Genomic DNA, 15,305 nt, shown 5'->3' on the forward strand with positions numbered 1-15,305 from the left:
GAACCTTCTGGATGTGGAAATTTCACCATGAGCGTTTCTTCCTTTTCTTTGCCACACTAACGGTACTTCCCTTGATACTTTCCTTGTTCCCAATTCTCATCCTTCTGTATTACACAGCTACGTGTTTTGCAACGCCATCGCGACTACTACGGCACAGCGGAAATTCGAATCTTTCCGAAGTGCATCGTTTGTTTTTTTTTGTTTGTTTTTTGTTTTTTTTTGCACGTGCGAATCGCTGCACGCCTTTTTGGGAATAAGCAGTTAGGTATGAACGTTGAATTTGAGGGAAATGTGGATATCTAAATGTCCAGGCGCCGTTATGGAACTCCAGTCAGAAATGATCGCATGCGAATGCGACGACGAGACCGCGGTTTTCTGAGTTTCGAGTCCGTTTTCCAATTTCAGTCAGAGATGTTGGAACACACGTTCGCGAGTACAATTGTATTAAAGTAATAAGTTGGTTACCACTCGAAGATTTCAGCTACAGTTGACTGTGAAAGCTACGAGTTTGTAAACAAAATCCCGCGGCGGGGGAAATTCGGCGTACGCAAATTACCACAGCAGTTGCGGTGTGTTTAACCGATCAGAAGATGGCTTTGCAATGGGAGAGACTTTTAATTTGCCGTAAACAAATGCCCATCAGCAGTGGCAATAGATTATGCAAGTGGACATGTTGTGTATATTCTACAGCTGACGAATTAATAAATTTGGGTCATTCAAAAAAAAAAAAGGTGATTTTCTGACCCCTAAAATTCTGATTTTGAATTATATAGTGACATTATTATTATTTTTTTTGCACAAATAACCAATATCCTTGGTCTTATTATTATTTTAAATCACTGCAGTTACTGTATTAATTGTCACTTGTGTCATAAGTATAGGAGGTTACACGAGTGTAATTCAAATTTCCTTTATTTTCCAAGACGGCTTCACCTGCATCCATATTCTCAGAACGACTCCTCTATACGCAGTCAGTTTCAGTGCAGCGCGCTCGCGGTGTCCAAAAACAGTTCACCCCCTAGACACGCCCCTGCGTACGAACCGAGCGCGTGAAGAACAATTCTCGCACAAAAGTGTCAGGTGAGAACTTGTACAGGTTGTGTCTGACGACTTTAGACAGGAAATGAACGTCACGCGGCGTTTCTGCGCTCGTCTACCCTCTCTTCCGTCTGCACCGTCACCGCGGACACCGCTTCGTCCGTTCCTCCTCTTGCCCCGGCTCATTTCTTTTGATTTCTTCAGTGCTCGAATCATTTGATGTCGGTTGGCTGCGTCGTGTTTTGGCCGAGAGAGCGGAGAGGTCCGCTCAGATTGCGTGTTCAGCTCGAGAGATGCTCGTCATTCGTATGCATTTATTCATTCCGTGCCTTTTGTCCCAGACAATAGATCCGTCTCCAACCGCCTGAGAAAATTACACTGACACCGGACAGTGTCTGCCAAAGGCCTGTGTGTGTGTGTGTGTGTGTGTGTGTGTGTGTGTGTGTGTGTGTGTGTGTGTGTGTGTGTGTATGTGTATTCTGCGTTTTCTCTCATTGTAGAGATCCAAATTCACCCCAAAAATGTGTGTTCTGTATTTTGTGTGTGTGTGCGCACACACACTATTTTACTATATTACTAGTAGTTGTTGTGGGACCAAATTTCCACACATTGAAGATGTGTTTGTGTGTAAGTGACGTGCATGTGTGTGTGTACATGTTGGGGGGGGTGTGTGTGTGTGTGTGTGAGAGAGAGAGAGAGAGAGAGAGAGAGCTCATGGTGGCTCGTGTCGTTTGTACTCTACCCGTATTGATCAGAGCCAGTGCTTGGCTTGCTGCCTATCTCGCTCTCTGCCAAGCTCCCTGATAATCCTAAAATCCATAAACACTCTCGGCGCCTGACTCATCAATGCGGCTCCGAGTCGCCGTTTACTTCATCTGCTTTTAGAATTCTGTCATTTCTGCTGCGTGTTTGTGCACAGGGCATCATTCTGTCGTTCTCTGGCTCACTCTATCTCTGTTATCTGCTGCCGTTATTGGCTGCACTCCCATAAACTCATTATCAGTCAGAATGGTTTTACAATAGTCTCTCTCTCGCGCTCTCGCTCGCTCTCTCTCTCTCTCTCTCTCTCTCTCTCTCTCTCTCTCTCTCTCTCTCTCTCTCAGGGGCGACTGTGTTGTTTGTGACAGCGACAGATTTGGATGCATCCAGAGAATTTGGCCAGGCCTCACTCATCTACTCACTGCAGGGCTCCTCTGAGTTCAGACTGAACACACGCTCAGGTGAACACACACACACGCGCGCGCACACACACACACGTGATAAATGCTGGGAGGGAAGTGAGATAAGTATGTGTCTAATTAAAGGAGCAGTTTGGAATTTATTTATTTATTTATTTTTCGAAAACGTCTTGTCCTTTCCCTGATCTGACCCCACGTTTGCTTCAGAAATGACCTTTTTCAGGAAACGGGTTAAATATGAAAATCTGGCAAAAGAGAAGAAAAAAAAATACATAACCGGATCAATTACGTGACATTCTATAGTCAGAGACGGTTTTTCCGCACTCTGTCTCTCTTCTAAATGATATCGTTTTACAGCTCCATATTTAAACATTACAACTAAACTACTTCTACCACAGCGCTGATGTGTTCTCGGTTCTGATCGTTCCGAAGGTGCTGAATAATGCCCGATAACATCATCGGCTGCAGGGCAAACGTGCTTACCATAATACATTATCGTTTCCATAGTAACAAGGACTTGATTCACAGAAGGCAAAGCTAAACCTAATAATAAACAGATAAAACAATTTTACGTAAGAAATAATATCATGGTCGATATGATGAAGTTTCCAGTAAGGACATTTATGGAAGGAGTCTCCAGTGTCAGCACTTTGTAACAGTCAGGGCAGGTAAAGCTGTCACTTTCAGATTTTCTACCACAGGAACATCCTCGCGACTTTGTGCCTCAGTTTCTCAGTAATGTGATTATTTATGTGTGTGTGTGTGTGTGTGTATATGTGTGTGTGTGTGTATATATGTATATATATATATATATATATAATATGTATGTATGTATGTATGTATGTATGTATATATATATATATATATATATATATATATATGTATATATGTATATATGTATGTATGTATGTATGTATGTATGTATGTATATATATATATATATATATATATATATATATATATGTATGTATGTGTATATATATATGTATGTATGTGTATATATATATGTATGTATATATATTTATATATATATATATATATGTGTATATATGTATGTATGTATATATATGTATGTGTATGTGTGTATGTATGTATATATATATATACAGTGAGGGAAAAAAGTATTTGATCCCCTGCTGATTTTGTATGTTTACCCACTGACAAAGAAATGATCAGTCTATAATTTTAATGGTAGATTTATTTGAACAGTGAGAGACAGAATAACAACAAAAAAATCCAGAAAAACGCACATCAAAAATGTTATAAATTGATTTGCATTTTAATGAGGGAAATAAGTATTTGACCCCTCTGCAAAACATGACTTAGTACTTGGTTTAAAAACCCTTGTTGGCAATCACAGAGGTCAGACGTTTCTTGTAGTTGGCCACCAGGTTTGCACACATCTCAGGAGGGATTTTGTCCCACTCCTCTTTGCAGATCTTCTCCAAATCATTAAGGTTTCGAGGCTGACGTTTGGCAACTCGAACCTTCAGCTCTCTCCACAGATTTTCTATGGGATTAAGGTCTGGAGACTGGCTAGGTCACTCCAGGACCTTAATGTGCTTCTTCTTGAGCCACTCCTTTGTTGCCTTGGCCATGTGTTTTGGGTCATTGTCATGCTGGAATATCCATCCACGACCCATTGTCAATGCCCTGTCTGAGGGAAGGAGGTTTTCACCCAAGATTTGACGGTACATGGCCCCGTCCATCGTCCCTTTGATGCGGTGAAGTTGTCCTGTCCCCTTAGCAAAAAAAACCCCCAAAGCATAATGTTTCCACCTCCATGTTTGACGGTGGGGATGGTGTTCCAGGGGTCATAGGCAGCATTCCTCCTCCTCCAAACATGGCGAGTGGAGTTGATGCCAAAGAGCTCCATTTTGGTCTCATCTGACCTCAACGCTTTCGCCCAGTTGTCCTCAGAATCATTCAGATGTTCATTGGCAAACTTCAGACGGGCATGTATATGTGCTTTCTTGAGCAGGGGGACCTTGCGGGCGCTGCAGGATTTCAGTCCTTCACGGCGTAGTGTGTTACCAATTGTTTTCTTGGTGACTATGGTCCCAGCTGCCTTGAGATCATTGACAAGATCCTCCCGTGTAGTTCTGGGCTGATTCCTCACTGTTCTCATGATCAATGCAACTCCACGAGGTGAGATCTTGCATGGAGCCCCAGGCCGAGGGAGATTGACAGTTCTTTTGTGCTTCTTCCATTTGCGAATAATCGCACCAACTGTTGTCCCCTTCTCACCAAGCTGCTTGGCAATGGTCTTGTAGCCCATTCCAGGCTTGTGTAGGTCTACAGTCTTGTCCCTGACATCCTTGGAGAGCTCTTTGGTCTTGGCCATGGTGGAGAGTTTGGAATATGACTGATTGATTGCTTCTGTGGACAGGTGTCTTTTATACAGGTAACAAACTGATATTAGGAGCACTCCCTTTAAGAGTGTGCTCCTAATCTCAGCTCGTTACCTGTATAAAAGACACCTGGGAGCCAGAAATCTTTCTGATTGAGAGGGGGTCAAATACTTTTTTCCCTCATTAAAATGCAAATTAATTTATAAAATTTTTGACATGCGTTTTTCTGGATTTTCTTGTTGTTATTCTGTCTCTCACTGTTCAAATACAACTACCATTAAAATTATAGACTGATCATTTCTTTGTCAGTGGGCAAACGTACAAAATCAGCAGGGGATCAAATACTTTTTTCCCTCACTGTATATATATATATATATATATATATATATATATATATATATATATATATATATAATATATATATATATATATATAATATGTGTATATATGTATGTGTATGTGTATATATATATATGTATATATGTATGTATATATGTGTGTGTGTGTGTGTGTGTATGTATGTATGTGTATATATATATATATATATATATATATATATATATATATATATATATATATATATATATATATATAAAATAAATATATGAAAGGTCAGGGGTCATACCCCATACATTCTGTGATTATACTGGATGTTTGGACCCTCAAGATACAAATCACATACATTTTATTTAGCCATTAAATATGGTATAATAATTACATAATATCATCAATGATCATAATTTGCATCCTGATGAGCACTAAAAACGCTGTATTATGGGATGTGTAATCAGGTTGTGACGGTCTCTGTGATCTGGTACCGTTTGAACCCAACTTTATCAACTTCTCGTGTCTTTTTTTTCGTCCTAAGGGAGCCCTTGCTACCGTCGTAAAGGCCAATCCAATTCTTTATCCGCCGAAGCAAACTTTGTTACAAAACCCCCTTTTCATTAGATTTAGTTGAATTAGGTTTTGTTAGAGGCCCGAGGGATTATTGTGAACAGAAATATAGATTTAGGAGAAGGACATACCCAGAAGGCATTGCGATTTTCCCGGCGTTTCATCTGAAGACCGCGGGGGGAAATGTGGTTTAACGTTTAAGCGAATGTTATGACAGCGGACATATTGTCGTTACTCGAGTCTCTTTTAATCTGGTTAGCAAGCCTGCCTAATGAAACGGAATGAAAATCTCGTTCTAGAGAGCATGTGATTAGATGCAAATTGGATTAGTGAGTCATCAAAAATGAGTTGAAATGATGAGATGTAATATGAACATTTCTATAAAATAAAATAAAAAAACAATCCCACGCACATTTTACACTGGTTTACTGAGAAATGCCAAGAGACTGATGTATGCACACACTCCCTGTCCACTGTGTTGAGGACAGGTTGAAAACAGAATTTGAATGCTGTGTGTGTGTGTGTGTGTGTGTGTGTGTGTAGGGATGGTCACCACTTGCTGTGATGGATGGGAAGGTGAAATGTTTTTGTATTTTCTCTGTGTGTGTGTGTTTACAGGGGAGATCACCACTACGGCTCTGCTGGATCGTGAGCTGAAGTCTGAGTACATTCTGATCGTGCGAGCTGTGGACGGAGGGGTGGGGCCTCTGCAGAAAACCGGTATCGCCACGGTAACGGCGCACTGTCACACTCGCACTCGTTCCTTTTTCATATTTGAGGTGTATTTTGGGCATTTTCTTCTGGTTCGCCCCACCGTTTGTAGCGGCTATAATATAAGTTATAGTAATATGGTTTAAATGTAACCATCAATGGATTCAACTATGCAGTGATATTCTTTGAATGATTGAATAAATAAATAAATAATAGTGTGGCATTTGAGGAATAAAACACTTCAGGGTCTGCTGTTATTGGATAATAATCAACTTTGGGGCGGTACCTGTAACTGTGCGTGACGTCGGGCCGCATCGCACCATCGCACCGTTGATCGTTTGCCTCCTGCAGCATGCCCCGAGTGCTTTATTCCTTACGTTAGGTAAGGGAAATGGTGTGTGAAAGTATTGTGAGATGGTACGAGAGCCATACAACCCGCTACTACTGTAGATACAAGTGTAGCATAATCCAAAGAAATGCGTTGTGCCTTGTGCCCTGAGTTCCCTGGGATAGGCTCCAGGCTCCCCACGACCCTGGGTAGGATAAACAGTACAGGAAATGGATGGATGGATGGATGGGTGGATGGATGGGATTTTTTTTTTGTTTGTTTGTTGGCGCAGGTCAACATCACTGTCCTGGATATTAACGACAACGCCCCCATGTGGCAGGACGAGCCATATCTAGCCAACGTCGTGGAAATGAGCCCAATCAACACCGATGTCATCTCGGTGAGTGATTATTCGGTGCTAATTTCACACTAAACATGCTAATCTGTCAAACAAAATCACACCGAGTTCACTTTAGAGTGCACTGTTCCGGAGTTTGTAACCTTCCTGATCTGTTTTCCATTTGCACATTTTTATTGCTTACTTCCTGAGCTGGGTTCGAGTATATAAAAATATACTAATGGATGGTTGTTGTTTTTGTTGTTTTCCTTAAGGTGTGTATAATAGTTCTTATAGTTTTATAAAATAGTTTTTTTTTTTTTGGTTTGTTTTTTTTATAAATTGAATAGGCAACTTCTGCTTATAAATGTATACATGCTAGCACTTTATTGCCCTTCATCATGTCCTGTTATTGAAGTTTATTTGCTAATTAAGCCCCTGAATATGTCCATTAATTAACAAGCCAACTCAAAGCTTAATTAAGAGGTTCGGGTGACTAATCAAAATGTCGCTCGCGGTGAATTGCATAGGTAATTACCTTCTCGCCGCGATTAGAGAGGAACCTGTCAGCTTTTAAACACTAGGAAACCGAAACAGTGTGCGTTTCACTAAGGGCGTGTGGACTTTCTCAGACGTTCCACGACGGTAAATGTAATGTACCTGTAACTAGTTAAAAAGTATGATGTGGTGGTGGTGTTAAGGCATGCTGTTAATTGGAAGTTTTAGATCAGGCCAGTAAATATTTACTGGTTCACTGGCAATGGTGAGACTTCTTTTTTTTTTTTTTTTTTTTTTTTTTTTTTTTTTTAAACCTCTCAGACTCCCAGGATGCTTCAGTGTCGTTGCTGAATCGTTCATATTTGAATAACCGAGCATTTAAGAGATTTAAGGAATGAAAACTGATTTACAGCAAACTTACCTCGTCGTTTTTCACGCACTTATTGATCGTTTTTAAATATATTTTAAAGGGCATTGCAAAGCAGGTTTTATGTAAAATGAATAAATAAATAAATAAATAAATAGCCTCTAGGTTACGTATACACACTTACGCTGGGTGCATGTATATGCGAGAGAGAGAAGAGAGAGAGAGCAGAAAAATTGTAATTACAATCCAACTCAGTTGAGTGAACTTTAAAATACACTGCTCTTTAATGCTGCTTGTAAGAGCATGAACAACATTTAGTGCTTGCTTTCTCTCTCTCTCTCTCTCTCTCTGCGACTCTCTCTGTACTCAGCGCAGCACAAAGTATCCTCGCCGTCGCGTTCTCAATAATTAACGACCCAAAGACCTTTTGTTTCTCTAATGACCAATTAGGCAATTTGCAGCATTTCTCCATTAGTGCTGTGAAGTGATCGTCTCTTTAAAAATGTAACAGTGAGGTTTGAGACAGCATTGTGCTATGCCTCCAGACACACAAATCTCCCATCATGCCCTTCCGGTGGGTTAAGTTCCTATGATTTTGATTTTGCCTGAGGCCAGTGTGTCAGGACAGTGTTCTTACCCACCGCGTTGGCCGTTTATTTCTCTCTCTTTCTCTCCTTTCTCTCCAGGTGCTGGCCCTGGACCCTGATAATGGAGAGAATGGGACAGTCGTGTACAGTATCAGTCCAGCAAACCCCTATTATATCATCAATAACAGAACCGGGAAGATCCGGACCAGCGGCGCCGTGCTGGACAGAGAGAGTCTGGATCCCCGAGCTGCCCAGCTCATGAGGACCATCGTCATCTCAGCCACTGATCGTGAGTACAGTACACACAGACGCACACAGACGCACACCCAATCAGTTCCTACTGAACACTGGACTGGAATTTGGCATTATTAAGAGTTAAGCGTCTAATTACATTTTGTTGTAAGTGGGATATGGATAGAGGGTCAGCATTATGTTGGACTTATTCTGTAACAATAAGGTAACACTTTATTTACGTAGTCTAATGGAGACACTATAAATATCTGTGTCATAAAACAGCCTATCAACTGATTAACATATCAATAGACTGAAGATGGAATTGTGATGTATAGACTAAGAACAGGATAATAGTCTATAAATGATCCACTAAATCAGGTGCTAGAAGCTGGACCGTCCACATAAAGGAGAAAAAAGAGTTAGTAGTTCATAGTCTATAGAGCGTATATGGATGTTCTTCTAAATATCAATAACCATTGCTAAAAATGATTTGATAGGCTGATTGATGGATATGTGGACAGATGGATGGGAACGTGGATGGATGGACGAGTACATGTATGGATGGAGGGGTACATGGATAGACGGATGGGTGGGTGGGTGGATGGATGGATGGATGGGATCGAGGGATGGATGGGTACATGGATAGATGAATGGGTGGGTGGATGGAGGGGATCGAGGGATGGATGGGTACATGGATAGACGAATGGGTGGGTGGGTGGGTGGATGGATGGATGGATGGGTACATGGATAGACGAATGGGTGGGTGGGTGGATGGATGGATGGGATCGAGGGATGGATGGGTACATGGATAGACGAATGGGTGGGTGGGTGGGTGGATGGATGGAGGGGATCGAGGGATGGATGGGTACATGGATAGACGAGTGGGTGGGTGGATGGATGGATGGATGGGTACATGGATAGACGAATGGGTGGGTGGGTGGATGGATGGATGGGTACATGGATAGACGAATGGGTGGGTGGATGGATGGATGGGATCGAGGGATGGATGGGTACATGGATAGACGAATGGGTGGATGGATGGGATCGAGGGATGGATGGGTACATGGATAGATGGATGGATGGATCAAGGGATGGATGGGTACATGGATAGACGGATGGATGGGTGGTTGGTTGTTTGGGTGTGTGGGTACATGGATGGACTGATGGGTGGATGGATGGATGGATGGGTACATGGATAGATGGATGGATGGATCAAGGGACGGATGGGTACATGGATAGACAGATGGATGGATGGATACATGGATGGGTGGGTGGGTGGTTGTTTGGGTGTGTGGGTACATGGATAGACTGATGGCTGGATGGATGCATGGGTACATGGATAAATGAATGGATGGGTGGGTACATGGATGGATGGATGGGTGGGTAGTTGTTTGGGTGTGTGGGTACATGGATAGGTGGAGAAATGGATGGACAGGTTACAGCAGCACAGTGCAATAAAATGCACATGATAATCATCTGTAATAATCAACAACAATACGTCTTTACAAAGATTGTTTTTATTTTATTGTATTTCTATTTTATTTTCAGTCATATTCATTCTGTCTGTATGTCTGCCCATCTACCGTACTGCCACCTTCAAATTGATATCATATTCGAAAGAACGAAAGAAACTCCCGACTTTTCTTGTAATAACTCTAATATAAGCCATGGATAATGAAATTGTGCTTGGTAGTCAGTCCAGCCTTTTTCTAGCTGACGTAGTGTTGCTTTTATCCTCTCCTTGTCTCCTTGTCTCCTCATCTCTGATCCTTAAATCGCTTCTCAAACCCATTTTTCGTCTCTTCTTAATGATTTCTCCCCATGAATGGATTTAATGACGGTAGTGAAGTCATCTTTGAGTTGTATGTTTAGGATCGTACTTAATGCTCTACTGCCCTCTTGAGGTGGGAACCCACCACTGCGCTCCTCAGCCAGCACCACAGTCTACGTCAATCTGCTGGACCTTAATGACAACGACCCCACCTTCCTCAACCTGCCATTCATCGCCGAGGTGCCAGAGGGTCTTCCTATCGACTCGTCTGTCTTCAGGGTTGGTTTGGGTTTCTTATTATGTATGCTCAACATGGCAAAAAAGTCATATGCACAATGTTTCATGCATCGATATGTATATATTTATGTTTGCTAACAAAGCGCCTGCAAAACAACCGTGTTTGCTGCCAAGTGTGTACCACATTTAAAGTGCAGCCTGAAATCGTGGACTGTTATCAAGCGCTGCGTGTTTTGGCCATTCAGGTGCAGGTACAGGACCCGGATGAGGCGGAGAATGGGGCAGTGACATTGGTGGTACAGATGGGCTTTCCCCGGCTAGACTTCCGCCTCAACAGCAGCACAGGGGTGCTGTTCTCCACAGCTGTACTGGACCGTGAGCGGATCGCGCAGTACCAGCTGCGGCTAGTGGCGTCCGATGCAGGGCAATTCCCACGCACCTCCACCAGCACCCTTACCATCACGGGTACAATCCAGAGCGAGTGACATGGCTGGAGAGGACATTTCCAGCTCCAACACTGTTCACTAGTTTAATCTAGTGATTTTAATCTAGTCATCTCGATTAAATGTTTGTCTGTCTGTCTGTCGGCCTGTCTTTTGATCTGTTGGTCTGCATGTCTGTCCTTCTGTTGGTATGTCTTTTGGTCTGTCAGTATGTCTACATGTTTGTCTGGTTGTCTGTCTGTCAGTTGGTCTGTTTTTTGTTCTGTTGGTCTGTTGTTTTGTTTGCCTATCTGTCAGTCTGTCTATTTGTCCATCTGTCTGGTTGCCTGCCTCTCTGTCGGTCAGACTGTCTATCTGTCAGTCTGTCTTGTCTCTCTTTTGGTGTGACTGTCTGTCTGTCTTCCTGTTAGTTTATATATTTGTCTGTCTGTCAGTCCATTTGCCTTTGGTCTGTCGGTTGATCTCTTTGTCTGTCTTTCAGTCTGTCAGTTTTTCTGTATTTCTATCGATACGTCTTGAACATCTGTCTGTCTTTTGATGGTCTCTCTGTCTATCTTTCTGTCGATCACTTCTTTGTCTTTGCCGAAGTTCTGAAATCATCATCATCATCCTCATCGTTTCCCTCCGTCTGTCGGTCTCTTTATCCGTCTCTCTGTTTCCGTAGTGTTGGACATGAATGACGAGACGCCTACGTTTTTCCCACGTGTGTACAACGCGTCGGTGTTGGAGAACGTCCCGCGGGATTTCGTGGTCGTGCGGCTCAACTGTTCTGATAACGACGCTGGACTCAATGCTGAACTCAGCTATTTCATCACAGGTCAGAGGTCAAAAGATTTGAGTCATACTCTTAAGGACTACCTTTGTTTGTGAGGGGGTTTAGGGTGTGTGTGTGCACACGCATATGTGCACGTGTGTGTATATTTATGTATCGTGCAATCTGGAAGATTTTCTCCACTCCGTGTGTGTGTGTGATGTTGATTGTATTAAATGTGTGTTAAATACAACACATCATACTGTGTGTGTGTTGTGTGCAGGTGGAAATCAGGATGGGAAATTCAGTGTGGGCTTCAGGAACGGTGTGGTGCGCACTGTGGTGGATCTGGACCGAGAAACACAAGCGTCATACACACTCGTCATCGAGGCTATCGGTGAGCCTGTTCACCTGCACCTGTCCAACTGTCTGTGATTGCTCGCGCGTGTGTGTGTGTCGTCTCAGCTACAGGTAACGTTTGCTTATCTGGTTTAGTGGTGCATGCAGCAATGTGAGCATATGAAGAACAACACCTTAACTTCCTGTGACAAGAGTGCAGCACTGAGGTTTCCTGTTTAGAGTGAAACTGTGGTGGTAGAGGTGCAATGTGTTTCGCTAACACCGAGTTTAGCTTCTCACAAGCTTCACAATGTGTTACTGCAACACATACACACTCATTTCACTCAGTCACACAAACGTATTCAGATAAACACACAATAGAGTTTAAGATCAAAAGTCAGATTGTTTGTTGCTCTGGTTTCTTCGTGTCATCGCCAATACTCTGCATCATACAGTTCATACGCTTTTCTATCTATCTCTCCATCTGATGTTTAGGATTATTTTTATTATTTTATTTCATTCAGCACCATATTCTCCAAGGTAGATTCCTCTACATTCATGCAAAAGTAACTAACCGTTACAAGGGTACGTATATTTATAGCCGTGCAACAGTGCTCCTTTTTTTTCCATGTTCGGTTAATTGGCAACAGGTCAGTAACATGATTGGGTATAAAAAAGAAAAAAGAAAAAAAAAAGTGTCTTAAAGAGGCAGAGTCTTTCAGAAGTAAAGATGGGCAGAAGTTCACCAATCTGCGAAAAACTGCGTCGACAATCTGTGGAACAACTTCAGAATCGTTGCATTCTGACATTTGTGTACGTTTTACAGTGTCCCAACTTTTCTGGAATTGGGGTGGTATAAGATATTACAGTCACATGACATACAGTCACAAAATGTCACATGAACGACATTCAGTGTTAAATTTAAAAATGTAAAAAATGATTTGTTAAATATACAAACAGCATCACCCCATCTTCTCATATATAAACACATGTTAAATCGTTAAATACAAGATTCATTTTGTGTGTGTGTGTGTGTGTGTGTATATATATATATATATATATATATATATATATGTATATATATATATATATATGTATATATATATATGTATATATATATATGTATATATATATATATATATGTATATATATATATATATATATATATATATATATATATATAATCTAAAAAATGTTATTTTTTCCTGTGTCAAAGTAGTCTGAACTGAAATACATTTTTATAATGAAGGAAATACTTTTTCCTTAATTCATTTGTCTTAAGTCTTTACTCTATAGTCTAAAATTAATATGCTATCAGTATGTCGAGTTTAGTTTTATTACTACAGTTAAAGTTTAAGCGTTTTTATTTTCACAGTGCATCAACTTCACTAGTGAGGTAACCAGTTCATTCCACTATCATGGCATTTGATTTGACATCAGCAAAAGCATTCCAGCATAACAACCTTATTCCACCTGTGAAACATGGTGGTGGTAGTGTCATGGTTTGGGACTGTGTTGCTGCGTCTGGGCCAGGACGACTTGCCATAATTGACTGAGCAATGAATTCTGAATTATACCAGCGAACTCTAAAGGAAAATGGCAGGACATCTGTCTGTGATGTGAATCTCAAGAGAAAGCGGGTCATGCAGCAAGATAACGACCCTAAACACACAAGTCGTTCTACCATAAATGGTTCAGTCCACTATTCCGGTATATGACTTGTCACCAGTATGAATGTTTACGTCTATGAAAGGTCACCGTCGACTGAGTACACTTAACCACAAGAACACAGATGCGTATCAGAGCTCTGAACTTTATTGGGTGATTTTCAATTGTTCAGATAATCAGATATAGAGTTGTGACTTAGAGACGGTCTATGTTTATTCATTTGGCAGATGCTTTTTTTTTTTTTTTCTTCCAAAAACCAGTTTACAAGCGAGAAAGAAAGAAAAAAAAATCAAACTAAAAGATGAGCACTTGTAAGTCTTGATCATTGGCCCAACGGTGGCTCTCTGGCACTGCTGGGATTTGAATCCACAACCATCCAGTCCCCTTAACCACTGCGCTCCAATTGGAAAGTTCTTGACCGTTTCTTGGTTTCGTTTTTCCCGTAGATAACGGCCCAGCTGGGGACAGAAAAACAGGCACAGCTACCGTCTATGTAGAAGTGCTGGACGTCAACGACAACAGACCCATCTTCCTTCAGAACAGCTACGAGACAACTGTTCTGGAGAACGTCCCGAGAGGAAGCAGCGTCCTACAGGTACGGACGTTTGTGTACACGAACACACGGCACGCTTCGACACTGAGTGCAAACACCGGTACGACGAGAAGAAATGTAAAAATGCTACCGTTAGAAAAAGCTACGTTTGATGTGCCACGTCTCTTATTTATTATCGCACTCGCTGTTTTCGCTACAACCCATCACTGAGATTAGTAAAAAGTAGAACAGAAGGAAAATTTCAAAACGGAATATTGGGATTTGGGGAAATGGATGTGTAATACAGTATGTATTTAAATGATTGGATTACGGAAACTGCCAGAATTTTTCAAAATTGATTTTAAGATGAGCATCAGAGTGGTGCAGGAAAAAAAATGATGTTTTCTTCATTAAAAAACCCCCAGCAACCCTGTTTTAAGAAATCATGTAGCAAATCATGTAGTTTGTTTGTTTCTTTGAGTGACCAACGATTTTAATAGTGGCCCATTAGGGCAAGAATCAGGCTGCCCCATGCTCGGGAAGGAGCAGCAGACTCTTCAGCTACCGAGCTCTCTGTTTTGTAGAAAGCAATTGGAATTAAATCTTGTACATTTCTACAACCAAAGGCAAAGTGTAAGTATGTCTAAGATGTACGGAACCGTTTCTACTGTAAGGTGTCTTGCGAGAAGTGAAGGGAGATTATGGAGTGGATCATTAGAAATATTTTAGAACATGCATGCAAATGTGTATGCTCCACGAGAAAAAGAAGGACTTTCCAATTCCAGCGTATAAACCTGGCAACCCTGATTTAATGATATTACCCTTCCGTGTGTGCCTCGACGGGATACGTACCCGCTGTATTGAACGCAGTTGAAGAAAAATAACCCCTGGACATAACATTGTTTCAGGTTTATGTCATTATTAATATTGTCCTGCTGGACCAAAATCTATGCTCACAAGCCTGCGCTAGTTGCAGGATTCCTGGACCTTGGGTTTGGTTCTTGAGGATGGCTAAAGGTGGAATTTCACAAAAATATC

The 15,305-nt window shown here is 41.5% G+C and overlaps 1 protein-coding gene across 3 annotated transcripts in view; it reads left to right on the plus strand.

Annotated features, from left to right (window-relative positions):
* Window positions 1-15,305, plus strand: part of cdh23 (cadherin-related 23) — a 232,171-nt gene that overhangs the window by 152,675 nt on the left and 64,191 nt on the right. For all 3 annotated transcript variants that reach the window (XM_053620401.1, XM_053620400.1, XM_053620399.1), the window contains 9 exons: window positions 2,142-2,258; window positions 6,083-6,195; window positions 6,796-6,903; window positions 8,392-8,581; window positions 10,431-10,576; window positions 10,780-10,999; window positions 11,642-11,794; window positions 12,012-12,125; window positions 14,182-14,330. In XM_053620401.1, the coding sequence (XP_053476376.1) occupies window positions 2,142-2,258; window positions 6,083-6,195; window positions 6,796-6,903; window positions 8,392-8,581; window positions 10,431-10,576; window positions 10,780-10,999; window positions 11,642-11,794; window positions 12,012-12,125; window positions 14,182-14,330 (1,310 nt within the window). The remainder of the gene's footprint in view (window positions 1-2,141; window positions 2,259-6,082; window positions 6,196-6,795; window positions 6,904-8,391; window positions 8,582-10,430; window positions 10,577-10,779; window positions 11,000-11,641; window positions 11,795-12,011; window positions 12,126-14,181; window positions 14,331-15,305) is intronic.

This window comes from Ictalurus furcatus, chromosome 3 (assembly GCF_023375685.1).
Source record: "Ictalurus furcatus strain D&B chromosome 3, Billie_1.0, whole genome shotgun sequence".
NCBI lineage: Eukaryota > Metazoa > Chordata > Actinopteri > Siluriformes > Ictaluridae > Ictalurus > Ictalurus furcatus.